The 24515-nt window shown below is 39.1% G+C and overlaps 1 protein-coding gene across 1 annotated transcript in view; it reads right to left on the bottom strand.

Annotated features, from left to right (window-relative positions):
* Ccdc178 (coiled-coil domain containing 178) overlaps nt 1–24515 on the bottom strand; it is a 328223-nt gene that overhangs the window by 215476 nt on the left and 88232 nt on the right. Inside the window, exon 10 of the mRNA XM_057788447.1 lies at nt 16398–16581. Coding sequence (XP_057644430.1) covers nt 16398–16581 — 184 coding nt within the window. The remainder of the gene's footprint in view (nt 1–16397; nt 16582–24515) is intronic.

Here is a 24515-nt window from a genome sequence, read left to right as displayed (position 1 = left end):
CTAAACTTACCAAAAAAATAAAAAAACCCACAAAACAAAAACAAAGAAAAATCTAGACTGTCCTTGACTCATTCATCCCTGTTCTCCAGAAAACAATGGATTCCTTTTAATATTACTTTCCAGAATAAACATTTTGAATGTTGAAAGAAAAACAATCAGGTGTCATGCTTGCACAGTATAATTAGATCTTCCACTTGATTAGAGCAATTTCTTTATTTTTCAAAAAAGAAATTCTTCAAAAGACAGTATTCAAAAGAAAAGGGAAGTAGTTTTGCTTTGTTTCCTAGGTAATGGTCTCAATTATTCCACATGACACAAACCAGCACTGGAGGACACTCTCTAGGTCCTTCTGCCTTGTCCTATATCTGAGAGAAGAGTCACTTTACCTTCAGGCTGCTCTCCAGATTCAAAATAGATATAGAAGTTTGCAAAGAGAAATCACACAGGTTCTTAAAGGTCTATGATTTCCCCATTTCCCAGCTAAGCCCAGTTATATCTTCAGGTCTACAGAAGCAATAAATAGAAGCAAGCATACAGGTTCATATTCCAACCCTTCCCCTACCCGGACAGCACTGAGAATTAAGATCATTTACCCAAGCCAACATGATGGAGACCACCAATTCCTCACTGAGTCTCTAGGCAATTCTAGATCATGTCAAGTTGACAATAAAACCACCACACTGGTCAACACAGAAACAACGAAGCATAGCTCCAGAGCAGAAGACATGAAGGGCGATAAGCAATGCAGTAACTTCATAAAACATGTATATGTGAATGCTGCAATTTATAATTGAAAGTTAAAGTAGGCGCTTATGCTTACATGATATGATTTAATATGGTTTCATAATTAATTGAATATTGAAAGAGAAGAAAACTGAAAATGTCCCTGCAACACGAAGAAAAATATTTTATATTCCAAGCCAAAGTATCACTTTTGAGCTTTCCTTTAAAATTTTGAACTAATTTTTTGGAGCTAATTGTGTGTGTGTGTGTGTGTGTGTGTGTATGAACACGTGTGTTGGAATGATACAATGGTGGACAATGATGAACAGAGCTGAAGACTGAAACAAATCCCAGGTTAGGTTTGTCTTTCACCTTCAGAACAATCAATAAAGGACAAGAAGTGTACTTTTAAATCACTTACTATAATCTGGATGGATTAGTTTTTTTTTCCCCTAAAATTCATTCATTTCTCAAAGTTTCTTTTTAAGCTGTCAATTCCTGAGGGAATAAAGCAGTGTTTGTTGTGAATGTAAGCCTCTTCATTCAGATTAGTGAACATTGTATGAAAAGAATGTGTGACTGCGAAGGAGCAAGAAGTAGGCAGTGTGTGAAAGATGATAAAGTAGACAAGAAGCCTGAGACCACCAGAGTAAGTAAGCACAGCTGTACTGGAAGAGGAGTGATGTAGGAGGTCCTTCTGCATATGCAATGCTTTTATTGGTTAATGAATAAAACTGTTATGTCCAATGGCTTAGCAGAGTAAAGTCAGGTAGGAAATCTGAACAGAAACACAGAGAAAGAGTAGGCCGAGTCAAGGAGATGCTATATAGCTGCTGAACAAGATAGATGCTGGAACCTTACCAATAGCCCACAGCCTTGTGGTGATGCCTGGATTAACAGAAATGGTTTAAACATGTAAGAGCTAACTAGAAGTACGTCTAAGCCATTGGTCAAACTTTATTGCAATAAGTTAAGTTTCTGTGTGATTATTCGGGTTTGGGTGGTCAGGCAAAGAAAGAGCAATATCTGCCTACAAAGGAAATACTAGGGACATAATAGCTCAATGAGTAAAGGCTGCATGTAAGAATGAGGACCCGAGTTCAGTCCCTGGGTGCCAGGTAAAATGTTAGGTATGGTGGTGCATGCTTGTAATTCCAGTGATGTGGAGGAGGAGACAGGTAGATCTTGCAACTTGATGGCCAGCCAGGCTAGCCTGCTTTGCAAGCCCCAAGCTTGTGAGAGATGCTGTCTCACAAGATAAGGCTTGAAAACAACAACCTAGGCCTCCATATACACACATGTACACATGACCTCCATATACACACGTGCACACATGGCCTCCATATACACACTTGGATACATGGCCTTCATACACACACACATGACCTCCGTGTACACACATGCACACATGACCTCCATATACACACATGCGCACATATGCACACACATGCACACATGACCTCCATATGCACACATGCATACATACGGCCTCCATATATACAAATGCACACAGACTGCCTCTACACGCACACACACACACACACCAGGAACCTGTAGACATGTGCATATGCACATACAGAAGACAAAAATTATAGAAGAAAGACATATTATCATTTGAAATAGCTATCTATACAAAACATGCAAACCCTATTACCAAAGGAGGAATCAACAGTCCTGCAAGTTTCTTTTGCTTTTGATTATACTTTCAGCCTCTGCTGTTCAGACTAGTCTTGCTGAGGGAGAACACCTAGAGTGTTCACTTTCCCAGACCCAAGGCAATAAGAATGTTACTAGCTACATTGCCTAAGGGCTTCCTGGGCCTTCATTCTTTTTACACAATACTACTACTACTACTAATAATAATAATAATAATAACAACTGGGCCACAGGGCCCCCCACAATAACCTAGAGGCTGGATGCTTCCTAGGGGGACTGCTACTATTCTTCAAAAGGACACAAAAGACAAATGAGACAGGAGAATCCTCTGATGATCAGGCTATAGGGTATCACAAAGGAGTGAGGTGGAGAAATAGTGCACTCAATAGGAAAATCTCACTGGAGCTATGGAGAGAACACTTAAATAGGAACATGCCACTGTGTGTGCTCATCTTACTTTATCTTCGTTAATTAAATATTTAAAATGGCAACTCTTACCTGGTTTTGCTTGTTTTTCATATCAGAAAATTGAGACAAATACTTACATTTTCCAAACACAAAGCTGGCAGCTTCCTCACTCAAAGGCTTTGCCCATAGCTCGTTGAATTGGAATGCTAATTCAGACAACCTGGAGGATCTAAGGGACTTGATCTTAGTGGTCTGGCCTTCTAATGACTTCTAGATTCTTAGGACCCTACAGAGTGTGACAGGCAGGTTCATGTAGAGCCACCAGTTCTCTCTCGCCCTCTTTTCAGGAATCAGTCTTACCATGCTCTCTTGGCAAGATCTGTCTTGGAATTATATGGTTCGTGAGCCTATGCTAGAGGCTGCAGAGAGCTGGAGCTGAGACTTGGGGTGAAGAGGTGTCAGTTTGCTTGTTACCCCATAGTGGGCTATGAAACGAAACACGCCTCAAAGTTATGAGCTCTGTGGAGGTCCTCTTGTAATTACACAGCATGAATCATGCAGCTGCTAAGGAAAGAACCAGGAGGAAATGAGCACAGATTTAATATATTAAGAGGCTGAATTAACACCAAGTCCAGCTTACTGAAACTCTTATTGTACCATACTGGGAAGAAAAGGCAGGAGCTGGGGGATGGCAGAGAGCTGCAGCATTTGTAAAATGCTTTGTTGTTTTAATATTTATTAGGTATAACTTTTGAGGATGTGCTGTATCCTACCCCTTTGCATGCGTTTTATGCACAAAATCCTGGCTTAATTGAGTGGCTGGAAGTTCACTAAAACTTGTGCGCATTGGAACTGTGTAGAGCAGTGGTCCTCAATCTTCCTAAACTGCAACCTCACGCTGTGGTGACCCCAACCATCAAATTTTCATCACTACTTCACAACTGTAAATTTGCTACTGTTATGAATTTGTAATTTAAATATCTGATACACAGGATATCTGATATGTGATTCCAATGAAAGGGTCATTCAACCCCCACAGGTTGAGAACCATTGATGTAGAGTAGGAAGCTGGAGGTCCACTGGCAAGGTATATCGCAGATGGAGGTTCTTGTGTGTGTGTGTGTGTGTGTGTGTGTGTGTACCTCTGTGTGTGTTCTATATGTGTGTACAAACTTATCTTCATAGCCTTTTAACCTTCTGTATTAACAAAAGCTTGAGATGGTCAATTGTGAGGAGGAGAGGGCCAGTTCTGCTCATGATCTCAGAGCTCTAGTCAATTATCAATGCACCCCAGGCTCTTGGGAAAGGACAAGTAGGAACTTTATGGCAGGAACTTGGGTTTGACCAAAGCATACACTTTATGGTCAGGAAGCAAATAGAGACACCAGAATCCACAGTCGCCTTGGAGGGTGCTACTTCAAGTGACACAAAGATCTATTATGGCCCATCTTTTGATGACCCTACCACCCCGTATATGCCATTCTGGAGACCAAGCCTTTACCACAGGGACCTTGACAGGACATTCCAAACCTGAAATATACTAGCTACTATTGTATACTTTCAACGATGAGAAAACTGAGGTCTTTGAATCCATGTAATTCTTGTCATCAGAAAACTCACCTATCCTCTATAGTAAGAAACAGCTTACTATAAAACAGAGAGGACCAACAGATGAGTGATCAGCCACCCAGCAGGACAACACACTCTCTAGGCCCGCCATAGGGGGCAAAACCCTGGACCTTCCCCCACCTGCCTTGGCTTCTATAGCCAGAGAACAGGTGAGTTTCCTGCAGGTAGGTTGCTCCAACACCCTGACCCCATCCATTAGACTCTGAAAGCTACAAGTCCAGCTCCACCCACAAACTCTCCAACCCCCCTTCACTCCCCCTGCAACCTCAGAGGAATGCTGAAACACAAGCTGCAAATATACAGAGAAGACCAAGAGAGAGCACCAAGAGAGAGCCTCTAAAACGCAAGCTGTGACTGCAAAGAGTGGACCAAGAGAGCGAACCAGGAGAGCAGACCAAGAGAACAGGGTAAGAGAGACCTCAGTGGCTCACAGAGACACAGACAGTGACAGTACAGAGCAGACCAAATACAGTTCCCAAAGACACAGACAGCCACTGCAAGGATTGGACCAAGAGGCAAAGACACTGCCAGCACCAATAGTAGGAAGAGAAGGGTAGGTACCAATGCAAAATTCATCTAACAACTTAAAAAGCAACATGGTAACACCAGAACCTAGTGGTCATACAAAGGAAGACTTGATCATCCTAACCTAGAAGAAGTAGAAGAAAATGATTTTAAATGTAACTTTATGAAGATGGTGAAGACTTTTAAAGAGGAAATGAAAAACTCAAAGAAATGGAGGAAAAGAAAAAAATCAATAAATCTCTCAAAGAAATACAAGAAAACCAATAAAAAAACCCAATCAAACAGGTGAAACAAACAGTTAAAACAGCTCAAGACTTGAAGACTAAAGTAGAGGCAATAAAGAAAACACAAACTGAGGGAATTCTGAATATGGAAAATCTGGGTAAACAAACAGGAACTACAGAGGCAAAGCATAACTGACAGAATAAAAGAGATGGAAGAGAGAATCTCAGGTGTTGTAGATACAATAGGGGTAATAGTCTCATCAGTCAAAAAAATTAAATCTAAAAAATTCTTAACACAAAACATTAAGGAAATCTGGTACACCATGAAAAGATCAAACTTAAGAATAATATGGATAGAAGGAGAAGAACTCCAGCTCAAAAGCACAGAAAATACATTCAACAAAATCAAATAAGAAAACTTTCCCAACCTAAAGAAGGATATCCCTAAGAAGGTACAAGAAGTTGACAGAATACCAAATAGACTGGACAAAAAAAAGTCCCCTTGCCATATAATAATCAAAATGGAAATCATACATAATAAAGAAAAATATTAAGAGCTGCAAAAAAAGGCCAAGTAACATATAAAGGCAGACCTATCAGAATTATAACTGACTTCTCAATGGAAACCATGAAAGACAAAAGGTCCTGGACTGATATGCTGCAGACACTAAGAGACCATGGATGCAAGCCCAGACTACTATACCCAGCAAAGCTTTTAATCACTATCAATGGAGAAAACAAAATATTCCATGACAAAACCAGATTTAAACAATACGTATCCACAAACCTAGCCTAAGAAAATACTCACCTTAAGGAAGTTAACATACCCACAAAAACACAGGCAACAGATAAACTCCCACCAGCAAAACCCAAAGAAGAGAAAGACACACATACACTACCACTGAAAAATAACAGGAATCAATAACCACTGGGTTGTTAATATCTCTTAATATCAATGGCCTCAATCCACCTACAAAAAGACACAGGCTAAGAGAATGGATACAAAAACAGGATTTAGTCTTCTGCTGTAGACAAGAAATACACCTCAACCTCAAAGACAGACATTACCTCAGAGTAAGGGGTTGGGAAAAGATTTCCAAATCAAATGGACCTAAGAAACAAGCAGGAATAGCTATCCTAATATCTAACAAAATACACTTCAAACTAAAATCAGAAGAAATGGAGGACACTTTATACTCATAACAGGAACAATCTATCAAGATGAAGTCTCAATCCTGAACATGTATGCCCCTAATATAAGAGCACCCACATATGTAAAAGAAACATTACTAAAGCTTAAATCGTACATCAAACTTCTCACACTAATAGTAGGAGACTTCAATACCACAATCTTCCCAATGGACAGGTCAACAAGACAGAAACTTAACAAAGAAATAAGAGAACTAACAGATGTCATTACTCAAATGGACTTAACAGACACCTACAGAATATCCCACCCAAACACAAAAGAATATACCTTCTTCTCAGCACCTCATGGAACCTTCTCTAAAATTGACCACATACTTGGTATCAAAGTAAACCTCTACAGATAAAAAAAAATTGCAATAACACCCTTCTTATTAGATCACCATGGTTTAGAGTTAGAATTTAACCGCAACACTACTCGTAGAAAGCATACAAACTCATGGAAATTGAATTATTGAACCACCCTTGTATAAGGGAAGAAATAAAGAAAGAAATTAAAGACTTCCTAGAATTCAATGGAAATGAAGGCAAAGCCTACTCATACCTATGGGACACTCTGAAAGCATTGCTAAGAGGGAAGTTCATAGCATTAAATGCCCACATAAATAAAATGGAGAAAGCTCACGCTAGTGACTTAACAACACACCTGAAAGCTCCAGAACAAAAGAAGCAGACTCACACAGAAAAAGTAGAAGACAGGAAATAATCAAATTGAGGGCTGAAATCAATAAAATAGAAACAAAAAAATTACAAAGAATCAATGAAACAAAGAGCTGGTTCTTTGAGAAAATCAACAAGATAGACTAACCTCTATCCAAACAATCAAAAGACAGAGAAAATATCCAAATCAACAAAGTCAGAAATGAAAAGGGTAATGTAACAACAACATTGAGGCAATCCAGAGAATCATTAGTCATACTACAAAATCCTGCACTCCACAAAATTGGAAAAGAAATGGACAATTTTGTGGATAGATACCATATACTAAAATTAAATCAAGATGAGGTAAACAATTTAAATAGAAGCTGTCATCAAAAGCCTCCCAACAACAGCAAAAAGCCCAGGGCTGGATGGTTTTAGTGCAGAATTCTACCAGAACTTCCAAGAAGAGCTAATACCTATAATCCTCAAATTCTCAAAGTGTTCCACATAATAGAAACAGAAGAAACATTGTCAAACTCTATTTATGAAGCTACAGTTATCCTGATAACAAAACCACACAAAGACTCAACCAAGAAGAGAATTACAGACCAATCACACTCATGAACATAGATGCAAAAATAATAAGTTACTGGCAAATATAATCCAAGAAAATAACACAAAAAATCCACCATGTTCAAGTCAACTTCATCCCAGAGATTCAGGGATGGTTTAACATATGAAGAATCTATCAATTTAATCTATCATATAAATATACTGAAAGAAAAAAAATATGGTCATCACATTAGATGCTGAGAAAGCATTCAACAAAATCCAACACCCCTTCATGATAAAAGTCTTGGAGAGATCAGGGATACAAGGAACATACTTGAGTATATGTATGTATGTATGTATGTATATATATACACAACAAGCTGACAGCCAAGATCGAATTAAATAGAAGCTCAAAGCAATTCCACTAAAATCTGGAACAAGATAAGGCTGTCCACTTTCTCCATGTCTAGTCAACATAATTGTTGAAGTTCTGGCTACAGCAATAGGACAACAAAAGGAGATCAAGTGTATTCGAATTGGAAAGGAAGAAGTCAATCCTTCATTATTTGCAGATGATACGATAGTATATATAAGTGACCTCAAAAACTCTATCAAAGAACTCCTATAGTTGATAAATACCTTCAGTAATGTGGCACGATACAAGATCAACTCAAGAAAATCAGTAGCCCTCCTATATACAAATGATAAAGAAGCTGAGAGGGAAATCAGAGAAACATCACCTTTCACAATAGCCAAAAATTATATAAAAGACCTTCGGGTGATACTAACCAAATAAAAGAAAGACCTATTTGATAAGAACTTTGTGTCTTTGAAGAAAGAAATTGAAGAAGATACCTGAAAATCAACAGATCTCTCATGTTCTTGGATAGGTAGGATTAACATAATAAAAATGGCACTCCTACCAAAAGCAGTCTATAGAGTCAATGCAATCCCCATCAAAATCCCAACACAGTTCTTCACAGACCTTGAAAGAATAATAAACTTCACATGGAAAAACAAAAAACCCAGGATAGCCAAAACAATCCTGTACAATAAAGGATCTTCCGGAGGCATCATCACCCCTAATATCAAGCTCTATTATTGAGCTACAATAATGAAAACAGTTTGGTATTGGCATAAAAACAGAGAGGTTGACCACTGGAATCAAATCAAAACCCAGATATTAATCCACACACATATGAACAGTTGATTTTTGACAAAGAAACTGAAAGTACAAACTGGAAAAAAGAAAGAAAGAATCTTCAACCAATGGTGCTGGCGTAACTGGATGTCAACATGCAGAAGAATGAAAGTAAGTTCATATGTGTCCCCATGTACAAAACTCAAGTCCAAATGAATTGAAGACCTCAATATAAATCTGACCACACTGAACCTGATAGAAGAGAAAGTGGCAAATAGCCTTCAGTCCATGGGCACAGGAGACTACTTTCTAAATATAATCCTAGTAGCACAGGAACTGAGAGCAACAATAAATAAATGGGACATCCTGAAACTGAGAAGCTTCTGTAAAGCAAAGGACATAATCAATAAGGCAGCCCACTGAATGGGAAAAGATCTTCACCAACCCCACATCAGACAAAGGACTAATCTCCAAAACATATAAATAACTCAAGAAATTAGACATCAAAATTTCAAATAATCCAATTAAAAACTGGGGTACAAAACTATACAGAGAATTCTCAACAGAAGAATCTCAAATGGCTGGAAGACACTTAAGGAAATGTTTAACATCCTTAGCCATCAGGGAAATGCAAATCAAAAGAACATTGAGATACCATTTTACATCAGTCAGAATGGCTAAGATCAAAAATATCAATGATAGCTTATGCTGGAGAGGATGTGGAGTAAGGTGAATATTCCTCCATTTTTGGTAGAAATGCAAACTTGTGCAACCACTCTGGAAATCAGTATGGTGGTTCTCAGAAAATTGGGAATCAACCAACCTCAGGACCCAGCAATAATACTCTTGGGCATATACCCAAAAGATGCTCAATAACACTAGAAAGACTTTTGTTTAACTATGTTCGTAGCAGCATTATTTGTAATAGCCAGAACCTGGAAACAACCTCGATGCTCCTCAACTGAAGAATGGATAAAGAAAATGTGACACATTTACACATTAAAGTACTACTCAGCGGTAACTCACGACAACATCTTGAAATTTGCATGCAAATGGATGGAACTAGAAAACACCTTCCTAAGTGAGGTAATCCCGATCTAAAAAGATGACTATGCTGTGTATTCACTCATAAGTGAATAGTAGTTATTAACAAAGGATATTGAGCCTATATTTCATGATCCTAGAGAAGCTAAGTGACAAGGTGAACCCTAAGAAAAATGTATGTAGATCTACCTGGAAAGGAGAGATAGACAAGATTGCCTGACAAAATTGGGAGCATGGGGCTGGGGGGAGAAGGAAAGGCAGAAAAGGTAGACAAGGGGATAAAAGGAGGTGGAGGAGATCACGAGGGAACAGGATAGTCAAGATGGTGGAAGGATGAGAGCAATGAAAGAGATATCTTGATTAAGGGAGCCATTTGGGGGCTATCAAGAAATCTGGCTCTAGAGAAATTCCCAGGAATCCACAAAGATGACCACAGCTGAGACCTCAAGAAATAGAGGAGAGGGTGCCAGAACTGGCCTTGCCCTGTAGTCAGACTGATGAATATCACCATAGAACCTTCATCCAGCAACTGATGGAAACAGAGGCAGCGACCCACATGGGAACACTAGATATCAAAGTTCAGTTGAAAAGTGGCAGGAGTAAGAATATGAACAAAGAGGTCAAAACCATGATGGGGACATCCTCTGAAATAGTCTACCTGATCTAATGGGAGCTCACCAACTCCAACCGGACAGAGAAGGAACAGGCATAGGTCCAAATTAGTCTCTCTGAATGTGGTTGACAGATGCACGGATGGGGCAGGCTGAGGGGCCACTGGTAGTGGCACCAGGATTTATCCCTACTGCTTGTATGGGCTTTTGGGAAACCTATTCTCTTTGGGTGGATACCTTGCTCAGTCTAGATATAGTAGGGAGGGCTTTGGACCTTCCCCAAAGCAATGTGCCTTACCTTCTCTGTGGAGTGGATGGGGGTGAGGGAGTGGTGAGTGGAGGGAATAGGAGGAGGGGAGTGGGAACTTGGATTGGTATGTATAATGAAAAAATATAGTTTGTTTTTTTTAAGAAAATAAAAATAAAAACAAGTATGAGCACCAAGGACTGCTGGACACAGACACGAGTACTCTAGAACATTTGGCACTAAGCTCCTTGGTATCTTTCCCCCATTTCCATCTCTGTGCCTACAACAGTACTCTGCAGAAGGATAACTTATGAAAGCAAACGAGTTTGTGAGTAACAGATATATTACTTTGTTGTCTATGTTAGGAGAGCCAGCTGTTTTGGATTCTTTCAAAATAAAAAGCATAGTTTTAGAATTTCTTGGATCACGAGATACTAGGAGTTCATTAAAATGTCACAACCACATAGACTTTCATTTGTGATAAGTACCTTGAGCGTGGGTGGAGATACTGACTTACAAGGTATTTTTTTTCCTTTAGATATGGGGACCAGGGCTATGATGGAAAGACAGACCAATTAGCCCTTTCATGGAGAAAGGAGGTAGGGGGAGCCAAAGGAAGCCTATCTTCTCCCAGAAGATGCCTTTAAGCCACCTACCAATCAGTCCCTGTGGTCTTCACATTGTAGTCACTGGAAAGCAAATGAGAGCCCAGAAAACTACTCTATCACAACTGTGTCGATAGAGTGTTCAACTCAGAACCACCAATAGATGCTAAGACCTTTGAACAAATGTCTGCTGAAAAGTGATGCACACTGTCTCGAAATATGCAGCTGATTACCTACTACGAACAAGGGAGTGGGCTGCATCCACATTGACTGCAATGGAAACAAAATGATCAGACTTAACACCATTAGTGATGAGCAAAATAATGTATGCCATGTAATTTTGATGTGCTTCTCCGACGCACTGTTATGGCAATGCCAGATTGCTCTCCAGGGCATTTCACCTGAATTGCCCTGGGGACAAAATATATAAATTTATATCAGAGAAATTCTGTCAAGAACCTTGCGTGTGACCTTTAAATGTTCACAGGATGAAAGGACTCGCTTGTGGTCATGTGAATGTGTGTCTGTGCCCATGTGTTCATTGCCTGGAAAATTCAGGAGATGGTGAGGGCACCAGGTGTTCTGGAACGGTGCTGGGAATTGAACTCTGATCTTCTGGAAGATCAACAGATACCCTTAACCACCTGTCTCAGCACACACAGACACACAGACACACAGACACACACACAAACACACACACACCTCCTTTGAAACTTGAAGACCAACACTGGAAAAGACTTAAAGATTTGATAGACAAGTGCACTTTGCAGAGCTCATCACACCCCATCCAAATGAACCAGAACACGTGCCTGTCGACCTCTCATCTGAACCAGGCATTCACTGTTCTGAACTCTGATTTAAGACGTGCTGCTGGGTCTTGTGTTCTTTGGCAGCTTGGGGAAAGTTAAGCTTTATCAGCAGAGGGCAGTGGAGGGACACACTAGGTCTCCGCAAGGAGCTCTACACCTTTCCTCCTACAGGAGGTTGGTTAACTTTTTTTTTTTTTTTTTTTTTAATTCTTCTTCCTGCAAGGGATCTTTTACGTTGTTTGCCCATTATCTACATTTAACTGCCTTCAGGTTTGGCCTGCAATTAGCAGATGCCTACCTTCTACAGGGACAAGAACAAGGGTACAGTGAGGTCTTTGTAGTGGGACAGCCATCCCCTCTGTGTTCATCCTACTTTGGGGCTTCAGGCAGTGGCTGCGCCTACATTTGCAATTACTGAAATCTTCAGAGGAGGGGTCAGAGAAACTTCTGGTAAGGGGTGAGAGGGCCAATGTTTTTAAGCTGTATAGGCTATCGGGTCTCTGTCGCAGTGGCTCAATTCTGATTTTAGAGAAAAGGAGTAAGGAGATCCAGAGATCACTTCAGAGAACAGGAAAGGAGCTTTGAATTTAAAAAGAGATTCAGCCTCTGGGATTCTAGCAAGGGTTCACAGGCGACCTGCTTGCTACATGGTGGTTGCCCGGTTTTAGCAGTCAGAAACCAGAAGGTGGCAGCAGAGAGCTATGATACTGCTAGAGACCACCGGTCCAGCATAAAAACCCCTGAAAAGCACAGCCTGATCTGTGTGTTGTGTCTGGAAACCCGACCAGAAAGGGAGAACATCAGCCTCCATTTACCTACTAGTGATAGACAGGAACTAAGAAGAAGGTCGGAGAAGACTTTGATTTGGAATAAATTTGAGATTTATGGGTTAAAAAAGGAGGGGGCCGCTCTGAAATAGTTGACAGAATACCCTTGACCGCACTGAGTCAAGATGCTTTGCGGCGGGCATGACCTCAACATAAAGTCTGGGGATGGCCCAAACTGACTCTACCTAAACATGATATTGAGAATATCCTTATCCTTCATTAGTTTCTGGTTGTCTGAATACAGTAAAGCCCACGTTGAACATGTATAGTTAATAAGTAACCCTGTATCCAGTTTGGAGCCTAATTCCATCGAATGAATGAAATATTCTAAAAAAAAAAAAAAATAGGGAGAAACAAAGAACATTCCATAATATGGGACCATCTATACTGCTGTTCAGGTTGGAAAAAGAAATTCTTAACGATGTGGAGAGTTAACTCTCGAGTCTCTTTGCTTAAAACAACAGACTGTAAACAATAACTATTTGTTGAGACCCTACTACTTCAGATAAAGTAATGAAAGACATCTTTCTTCTTGCAGAAATTTTAAAGAAAAGGGAACTTACTATCCAAATTTCACATATGCAGAAAACTGATATTTGATAACGATACTGCGCTAATATAAGAGTTGATTTGGTAAACCAAGATGGCTACTGAGCGACTAACAGGCAGGCAAAGCATACAGAGCCTATGTATTGGACAGAGGGATGATTGGCACATAAGGTGGAAGGAATAGAGCAGGGTGCAGGAGGTTCTGCTCAGGGCATCATGTTCAAAATCTGAGTATTTTTATAGTATTTTCCTTTAAATATGGTTGTATTTTGGATATCAGTAAGCTACTGAAAACTGAGAAAAACAAAACTAGAAACAGGAGTCTACAGCAACCATCAAAAGAAGGAACAAGGATTTTCTCTAGCAAAGAGTTGAGACTGGTTGAAACAATGAAAAATTATTTAAGGGAAATGACGGTCTTCTAAAGGCAAAGAGGATTAGTATCAACCAGAACATTAATCTGTTTTCTAAAACTAAAACCGTCTCCCTCACCTGGTTAATTTTAAATTTCGAGCTTGGATTAGAAACCTTTGTTGGCCAAAGTGTAGATGTGGTGTTTCTTTGATTACAAGCCCTGAACACAATGTTCTCTTCCCCATATTCCATCCACAATTATCTCCCAGATGAAGGTGTCTATAACAATTATACAGTAGTGTGTATACTGAAACCACCAAATCACCATAATAGACAGCTTTCGTGTGCTAATTGTTTTGTGGTTGTGACAGAACACCTGGCAGGAGTAACCTCTGGACCCATGAGTCTGCCGTGACAGGATGTAAAGCTGACAGAACTCCCTTCTCCCGTTCCTTCAATCCCTCACCCCAGGCCTGGATTGCTCTAAGCTAAAACATCCTTCACAGACATGCCCAGAGATGTGTGTCCCCGATGACTGTAAACCCTGTGATGTTGACAAGATGGACCACCACACACCCCCAACATAAAGTAGCCTTACTGATACAGTCTTCCTTTCAGCCCAGCTTTTCCTTTCTAGAGAATTCTCACATAGTTCACTATTAGTCTAATCCAGAGCTAGATCTATCCGAATTCTGCCAGAATTGCATTAAGTTGAGAGTAACAACGGCAGGAGCCTTCAACTGAAAGAGTTTAACATCTGGTGACAGCTTTTAATTTTTTTATTGGTGCAATGTCACATTATTGAGACGAGTTTGGCTGTTCCCATTCATCTGCTCAACTATCATGACTGAAGAGGATACATTCTTCCACTGCTGTCCCTTGTGAATCTTACCCCACACTCTGGGAAAACGCTTCTTTTCTGAATATTTACGTTATTGATATGAAGTGTTTCAGGATATTTGATCACACTGTGTGAAAATGTGTCACTGTTTTATTTTGATTGGTTTAATAAAGAGCTGAATGGCCAATAGCTAGGACGAGAGAAAAGACAGGACTTCTGGGCAGAAAGAAAAACTCAGAGAGTTAGAATCTAGGTGCATTCTAGAGACACCACACATGAAGACAGTCAGACATAAAAAAAAAAAAGAGGTAAAAAGGCACATGTAGTATATATATTTATATAAACAGGTTAACTTAAGTTATGGGAGCTAGTTGAAAACAAGTCTAAAGGCCAAGCTTTCGTAATTAATAATAAGTCTCCATGTTGTTATCTGTGGATTGAGAGTCCTAAGAAAGTCTGACAAAAATGACCGACTACACTAATGTTTTGGAAAAACTGGGAGAGATCATCTGATAGAGTCGGAAGTTTCTGGGAGTTGTTTTATATCTTTGATCATTCAGATTAGCTGCCTAAAATGGGCCTGGCATTTTACTGATACATTAATTTATAGGTATATTATTCAGAAATTCCACCTCTATAGTGAGGCCATTTCTCAGAAATAACCCAGAAATGACATGGCTGTAATTATCTTCTGGATAAGAGAGATCCTGGGTTAATTTCAGTACATGGTAACAAATATTAAAATGCCTACAAGAAAAATGTGATGGGGACATAGTTCAGTGACCGAGTGCTTCTCAACATGAACAAAGACTCGGGTCCGTGTGGCGCTAGCACACTCAGGACACAGCTCAAATATTCTTCATCAGCCAGCAACCATGGGAGGGACGGAAACCTGTTTGTGTGTTCTTCAGGGAAGAAAACGGTACTGACTTGCAGTAGGTGGTAGGAGATATTGATTAGTTGCTTATTGCTTAAATAGGCCTGAACTGAAGGACATGAACATTTGATTCTGTATCGTCGTTGTCTAGAAGGTTCCTGGCACTCACTTGCAAGCCTGAAGAAGCCCTCCTTATTAGTGTGTCATGGAGGGTCAAAGGGTGTGTCTTAGAATCCCACCTCCTATCCTGTAAGTTGTGTGTATAAGAGAAAACTCAACCAAGTTCAGCATTCCTGGCTCCAGATGCTTATGCCTGGTCATCGCAAAGGTAGTCAGTCAGCTGGTTGCACTGAATCCTCATCATTTGGAGAAGGATGATTTTATTCTCGCACACTTAGATGTGTTTTAAGAAGAGTTTAACACAGCTTCACATATGCTACACTTGGTAGGGCATTTACCTCATATGAATGGGACCCTGACATAGACTTCAAGCACCATTGACATCCGACACACACCTAAACCATGTGGTTGAATGTTTTTCTTTTTCTCTTTTTGGTGTGACTATACACTTGCTAGTGTCTGTGGGTGTGCATATGCATGTAGTGCATGTTCACGTGTAGAGATGTGGAAGTCCTCACTCACTTCACTCTTTGTTGACACAAACTCTCTCACTAAGCCAGAAATTCAATGGCTTGGCTAGGCTAGACAGACAATGGGCTTCCTAATCAGTACCTGGGTTCTACTGTGTACAGTTTTCCCATTTTGTCTCGGGATCTGATCTCAGGTCTTTGTGCTTGTGTACCAGGCACTTTGGTCTCCAAGAAGATAATTAACCCTTACACTAAAATCTAACTATGAAGAAAGATCAAGCCAAAAAAATTCAGGTTAATCACATTTAAAAAAAAATTAGAGATGACAATACCTGACCTTGAATTTTCTTCTCACGTCTGCTATTTTATTCTCCACATCGTCTGTTTTATGCTTAGCTATGTGAAAAATAGCCCCAATGTGATATGTCTGTTTGTAGAGCTGTCTGAGGTAATTGTTATTCTTTATCTTCAGTTCCAGCAATGACTGGATTTCAGACTCATATTCCATTTTCTTCCTTATACTATAAAAAAGAAAAAAAATTCAGTGTAGTTACTCTAAGAGAACATATACTTAGAAGGTCTATAGGACAACCTTGGCCTTAGTTGAACCTATTGTCAACAGCACTTGTGCACACACCTTTTCGGATCTACTGGTGTCTATACGTCATAGCCTGAAAACAAAAGCCTTTTTGCATTCCTCTCCTGTCTCTCACCTTTTCTATTCACACAGCATTTGTTTGTTTGATTGTTTTTGTTTTGTTTGTTTTAAACACAAACCAGAATGCTTTAAACGGAAGAGTGAAAGCTAAAACAGAAGCCCCAGGTCCATCAGTTTCCCGACTCTACCATTACTGGCATTTTGTACCAGATGGGACATTTGTTGTGGACAGAAGGTGTCCTGTATGTTGAGCGATGTTGTCCTGTGTGTTGAGCTCATCTCCCCTGCATCAGCATCTCAGCTTGACAGCCAAGGATCTACAGGCATTGCTAAGTGTCTCTTGGGTAGGATACAACATGCTGCCATCTGAGTATCGCATAACTACGTCGATGAAGGAAGTGGTTCTCAGGTTCAGCAGTGCATGACAGTCTCAAGAAAGGCATTTAACATTGTTTTGTGTTTTAGGCAATTCTGCTATGGTTGACTTGGAGTGATGCTCCAGCATGGCAGTTTTCACATACCTCGGGTGATAAAACTATTGGATAATGAAGAAGCGGACCCAAACTAATTAGAAATGTCTTTTCCATCATATGACTAGCTTACGCAGTCACAGACTGCTGGGCTCTGCTTGAGTCAGAAGGTGTTGGACATTGGATTAACCTTCATGTGGCACTGATGGGACCTCATGTAGAAAACCGCCCAAGAAGCTCTGCTCAGAGAAACAACCACTTGGGCACAGGTGAGTGTGAAGAGATGCGGCCAACTCACAGGTGGGAAAACAATGCATACAGCTGCGGATGAGCTGCACTGACTTGTTCTCTGGTCTCTTGTTCCCTCAAGGATAAACATGAGTGAATAAGAATCATCATTCATGAAAGGTGTGCCAAAGACAGAGAGTGGCTCGCAAATCAGACAAAACAAAATGGTGCCAAGAAATCAAAGCAGGAGAGGGGGGCAACCATAATAAAAATATCCGCCTGAATTATTTCATCAGAGAGTCAATATGGAAGGTTTCATTGTATAATATCAATGAACTGTGCTTGCTGAGAAAAGATAAACTCAGCCATTGCCTATAGGAGTGAAGACACTTATGAAAACACATATTGAAGCCAAAACTCAGCCTAGCTATCTTTTATGTCATGTTGTCTCTCAAACCATTTTAGGATCTCTCTCTCTCTTTTCTTTCTTTCTTTCTTTCTTTCTTTCTTTCTTTCTTTCTTTCTTTCTTTTTTTGTTACTTAGAAAAGCACAACAAATGGAAATTCCAGGAATGGTGATTGAATCAGATGCGACTAAGCAGAAAAATTTCACAGTGTAAAGCAGAAAGAAATGGGGATTAAAATATAGCAATATAAAAACATGAAAGAAAATGGAGATGGCCGTGTTTATTTAACAAGTAGATTAAGGGCTGGGGAGATGACTCAGTTAACAAGGCACTTGCTGCACAGGTGTAAGGATATGGGTTTGATATCCAGAATCCATGCAGCAGTGGGTTGCACAGACAGGTGGATCCCTGGGATCCACTGGCCAGTCAGCTTAGCTGAATTGGTAACTCAAGGTCGGTAAGAGATTCTGAACCAAATAAAGGTGGACGGTGCCATCTGGCCTTCACATGCATCTTTATATACATGTGTACTGGAAAATGCACAAATGATGTGGAATATTACCTTAACGATGTAATGGTGTATTTGTTAATGCTGCCTTTGTTTAACTAGGTAAAGATGTGTTGCTGTTTCACCTTGCCTGCCCTAAGGCACCTGATTGGTCTAATAAAAAGCTGATTAGCCAATAACCAGACAGTAGAGGAATAGGCAGGGCTGATTGGTGGACAGAGAGAAAATGAAAAAGAGAGAGAAGAGAACAAAAGAAGAGGAAAGAATGAGGGAGAAAGAAAGGGAGATGCCTGGGAACTAGCCAGCCAGACATGAAATAAGACAAATAGGATGAAAGAAAGGTAAAATTCTCTAAGACAAAATACAGATGAAAAGAAAGAGGTTAAAATAAGTTATAAGGGCTAGCAAGAACTAAGTATAAGGTAAAGCCAAGCATTCATAACTAATAATAAGTCTTAGTGTCATGATTTGTAAGCAGTTGGAGGCCCAAACGAAAGCCCGATACATTTAAATACATATGCAAACATTCACAAAAAAATACCGAAAACCAAAACAAGTAAGGAAATTACGAAACATGTATTTCAAAAATAATTTCTTAGCACATACTTTTAATTCTAGCTGGAGGCTAGGACGGGATCACAGGATTGTGGACAGTGTTTGACAAATAGTGAGACTTTGTCTCAGGAATTTCAAGTATGTTCTGAACATGGAGAAATGTATGGAGACTGAGGACAGATGTTGCCATTGATCTTGAGTACCAATTACCCTTTGAGCCTGAACTATAAAAAGCAAAGAGTTTACAGATACTGTTTCTGTACTAGAACTTAAACATGAAGCTTGTCCTATCCACCATTCTCCTTCCAATATGAGTAGGCCGCAGTATAAATAAAAAAGTTTTATTTCTGGGTATACCTTGCATTAGATACACTGTGATGATGCATCAATCTGAACTTTTGGAGATGCTCTACTGTCCCATTATCTATGACCCCATCCCCACTTTGTTTTTTCCTGCAAGTCTTTCCTTGTTCTTTTGTTTTTTTCTTTGTTACTCTGTACTGTATTCTGGATTCTGTCTTAGGATCTGAGGCATCACCATTATTGAATTTGTTGTTTTGTAGCCGAATCCCCAGTAGCTGTGAGTCCAGCTTCCTTTTCATACATTTTGGAGGATTTTGCTTTATTCTGTTATTGCAAGCATTTTAAACTCACTTGAGATGTATCTAAGGTTCCCACTATGTAAGCTTTAAAATAATAGAATTATTGGAAAATATATTTAAATATCTGTTTAAATATAATCATTACATTATTTCAACTTACTGTGACACACACACACAGATATTAACTGTCATTCATGGTGGATATTTTCCGATGTGTTTTATAATTGCATAAGCTCATTTTAAAACATTTTCCTTGATAGGAATCATGTGAGGTCTCAATCAGCTTATTCCTTTAGAGAATACATAGAGTCATAACTATAAAGCTAGAAAGGATCTCTTTGGAGATATGTGCTACATTAAATAAAAAAGTACCTTCTGAAGCCATTTCTCAGAAAAATCATCAAATGATAAAGTCACTAGTCTTTATATCTTAAAATTTATCTTACAGAATGTGACATATATAATATAATGAAATTGAAATTTTTCTTCTTAGAATATTATTAGACACATACTTAACGTATGCCCATAAGCCCACCATGGTGGCACATGTCTTCAATCTCAGAACTTTGGAGTTAATGGCGGCAGATTTCTGTGTTCCAGGCCTGCCTGGTCTACAGAGAGAGTTCCAGGAGAGCTACTCCTACACAGACAGATCCTGTCTTGAGAAACAAACAATCAAACAAACAACAATGGATGTTCACAATGCATCTGGCACAAAGTTGGCCACTGGGGTTCTAAAGTTGGAAGGACGTATGAGCTTCCCAAAGCAGCCACAGGAGATTGCATATGCAGCTCAGACAAATTTGTGTGCGTTACCTTTCTCTTTTAAATTGTGCATGGGAAAAGCTCACTAAGACTGCATTATTTCTAAATGGAAAATAATTAAACAAGTTTAGTCTCTCTGTAGAAAGGGGGGCACGATAGGAAAGCATACAAATAAATTTGTCTTTTTAAAAAATATTTATTTATTTATTTATTAGGTATGCAATATTCTGTCTGTGTATATGTTTGCAGGCCAGAAGAGGGCACCAGACCTCATTACAGATGGTTGTGAGCCACCATGTGGTTGCTGGGAATTGAACTCAGGACCTTTGGAAGAGTAGGCAATGCTCTTAACCACCAAGCCTTCTCTCCAGCCCCATGAAAATAAATTTCAAAAGGAACTTTTGTCTGTAGGTGTGCGGGCACAGTGAAGCTAGTGAGGGAATCACACGAGAGAAGGAAAAGATCTTAAGTGGGAAGGAACGGGGCAAAGAGAGCACACCGGGATATATGTGACTTGATGTAAAAGCAGAAAATGGAGGACTCTATCTAGGGAGGAGGGGGAGCAACTGAGAGGAGGGTGAGACACAATAGAGGGCAGTCAGGGCAGAGTAAATTAGAACGAATTATGCTATACATGAATAAGGATACCATCATGAACCCATTGCTTTGAATGCTAACTTAAAAATTAATTTCACAAACTCACACGTAATCATCACCACTAATGGCAAAATGAGATGCATCTTTGCAGTGGTCACCAGCAACATCCTGCAATTTTTCCTATGACTATTAGTCAATAGAGAGAGTACTAATTCTGGAATACTTGTTTCCACTGAGGTTTCGCAGAAGGCAGGAAGTTTCCTTGTACATGCAGCAACTTCATAAGGCTACTATTTGCATGTAATATGAATTCACACACAAAGACTGAACAAATGGTTATATGCATTATTGTTGGACTGAATTGAAAGTGATATTTACTGTTTTATTACAATAGAACAATTATAAAGGAATCCTAGCTCCCTCTAATTTCAAAGTGAACATCCAGGCACTCCTCATTCCGATAAAAACATAAGTCATGGCCAGCAGAAGCTGTTGGTTGGTGGTGCTCACTTGGGTGCTGATGCTTCATAAGATATCTCCTGACTCAGCCAGGCAGAGGTGGCTCACGCCTATAATCCCAGCACTCGGGAGGCAGAGGCAGATGGATCTCTGTGAGTTTGAGGACAGCCTGGTCTACAAGAGATGGTTCCAGGACAGGCACCAAAGCTACAGAAAAACCTTGTCTCAAAACAAAACAAAACAAACAAAAAAGGTATCTCCTGACTCTAGCAAGAATCATTTACAAAACATAAATCTGCCCTCACTGATTTTGATAAAAAACACGAAATAATTTCATGCTATAGTATGTTTATAACTATACTTTAGTTTTCATAGTTTACTATCTATCAAATTTTCTTTACTTCTTTATATTCACAGACAAAAAGGCACTACACATAACTTTCATCTTGCTGTGGCTTACCCATTCATTGAGTAAATGCTCTGATTCATTTGACATTTCTTTAAATAGGAAACTAACATAAAATGAAAAAACACTGATTATTTAAAATAGATTTGTGTCGGTAATAATGGGTAGGAGTAAGGACTTCCTTCTTTCATCATAAAACTGCTAGGAAGACTTCTTTTCTCTGCCACACCATAGTGCCACTTCTGTTGTGAGTCATGTGGAAGAATAGGTAAGGGTCTGATGCTGAATCTACATTCTGACTGACCAACCCGACATTATCAATAAAACTTGCCTTACAAAGTAAGATTTATCGTAACCATGTTACTGCAGGTAGTTTGAATATAACGGACCACCATAATCTCATAGGGTATGGCTTTGTTGGAGGAAGTGTGTCACTGTGGGGACAGGCTTTGAGGTCTTCTATGCTCAGGATACCACCCAGTTTTTCAGTCAATTTCTGTTGCCTCCATGATATAGAAATCTCAGCTCCTGCACCATGTCTATCTACATCCCACCATGCTCTCTGCCATGATGACAATGGACTGAACCTCTGAACTCTAAGCCACCACCTGAATCAAATGTTTTGCTTTATGAGCTGCCACCTCAATTAAATGTTTTCTTTTGTCAGAGTTGCCATGGCCATGATGTCTCTTCATAGCAACAAAAACCCCAACTAAGACACTACTCTATTTCCATAATCTTGATTTTCCTTCAACGTTCTCTTGAATATTTAATTGCATTTCCATATATAAATTCTGCCATCAATTTTAACTGACCCATGGATATTTCAATTGTTGCTATTTCTAATTTTGCCAATAAACTTAAAACCAAATTAGTACACAATCATTTTGCTTTTAGATGTCACAGCGAGCTATCCACCCAATTATTTCATGATTTTTTTAGTCAATTTCATCTTATAATCACTTTGTTTTATTATAAAACAACACTACATTGGGAATTTAGTTATAACAATATTAAAAATCTGCTAGTAATTTAGTTAATGTAGCACGAATTCTAATTGGTCTTAATAAATAAAACCCAGAGTCAGATGTTGGGGTTTAAAGCTGAAGGATCAGAGAAGCAGTGCAACCAGTCACTAGAGACACCTTTTCCCTCTACCAATGATCAGAACAAAAGGGCAACCCTGTCCTCAGACTGCAACTGTCTCCACCAAACCTCAGACTGCAATGAGTTCTTGTCTCCTTTTGCCTTATAATCCTCTCTCTTGCCAGCCTTATGACTCCTGACTCCACCTCCATAATGCTGGGATTAAAATCAAGGGATCCCAAGTGCTGGGATCAAAGGTATGAGCCACTACCACCTGATTCTCTTTCTCTTTGAGACTGGATCAATTTCGTGTAGCCTAGGGTGGCCTTGAACTAATGGGGTACCCTCTGCCTTTGTCTCCCAAGACCTAGGTATAAAGGTGTGTCCCTCCACTCCCTAGTCTCTAGTGTCTTAGCTTTGCATGCTGATCTTCAGGAAAGCTTTTATTTTGTTAAGCAAACAAAATATCACTACATCTTCCCTTGTACTCTAAAATAAAAAAGGCTATAAGTAATATAAGAAAAACTATATACAATAAATACAATAACTCTATACAATATATACAGGCAATAATTACATCAACAAATTCAGAGAAAATACTCCATATCTATCCTATCTTAGTGAGTTCAAAGTGTTGTACCTAATTCACTTTCTATTCTAACTTGCAATACTAACTTTATGTCTCTCAACGTTATATATACTGTACATTTGTTTAGTGAGTTTCTTTTCTGAGTCTGATAAGCAAGAAAAGCTAAAACTATCAAGTTGTCAAGTTTCTCAGAGACCTGAGGAGGAAATAATATTAATTGAGTAAGCAGGAAGTGCAAGCAAGCGACTTCCAAAATATTTCAGAAATGACATAAACAGCTGGCTGCCTGGACAGATATCCAAGGTTTCTCTGCAATGTTAGGACACCATCTTCAACCTACAGGCCTTAAAAATTTGACATATTTTTCTATAAAGTAGGATTTTTGAAGGACTGTCTTGCCTTGTCTTGGCAAGGTTTGGTAGTCACTCTCTTTTGTGTCCTGCTTGTCAAATTTGGACAGTATACCATTAGTAACTAAGGCAAGAGTATTTCTTGCACAGTAGATTACTTTAGCCACAATGAAATTAAACTTCATGTCAAGTTTCTTTGATGCTCATTATCTTCCCCAAAGTAGATTGGTGCTGCAAGGAGCAAACATGTCTTATTGTCATAAAAAGAACCTTTGTTATTAAAACATCTTAAATGCCATACTCTATAGATCTCTGAAGTGTTTAAAGACCACCTGTCTATTTTAAATATATGCTTGTTTGATCTTGAAAACATACATAATATGACTACCAGTTTAATTGCAATGACTAACTACTATCTTGCATTCCTTTATATGCTAATTAGTTGTTAATTATAACTTTCAAGGATGAGAATTGAACTCTATAGGTACAAAATGTTGAATAAGATTTGAAATATATGTACAGTATAACAAAATAAATCTCAATTTTGTATTAATATACAAAATTTATATATACTATACAAGAGTACAATACAATGTAAAATATTTAAAACTAGTAACTGCTTTTTAGGAGTAGATTAAATAATCTCTCTTTTTGTCTACTCATATCTGTATTCTCCCTTTTTTTCCTCAGAGTAGATTTAATAATTTACCTTTTTTTCTATCATCTCTGTATCCACCTCTTTTCTTCAAAATAAGAACTCTGAATCTAATCTCCT

Source organism: Chionomys nivalis, chromosome 14 (assembly GCF_950005125.1).
Source record: "Chionomys nivalis chromosome 14, mChiNiv1.1, whole genome shotgun sequence".
Classification (NCBI taxonomy): domain Eukaryota; kingdom Metazoa; phylum Chordata; class Mammalia; order Rodentia; family Cricetidae; genus Chionomys; species Chionomys nivalis.
The sequence above is the reverse complement of the archived record's forward strand: the minus strand, read 5'-3'. Positions and strand labels throughout refer to the sequence as shown.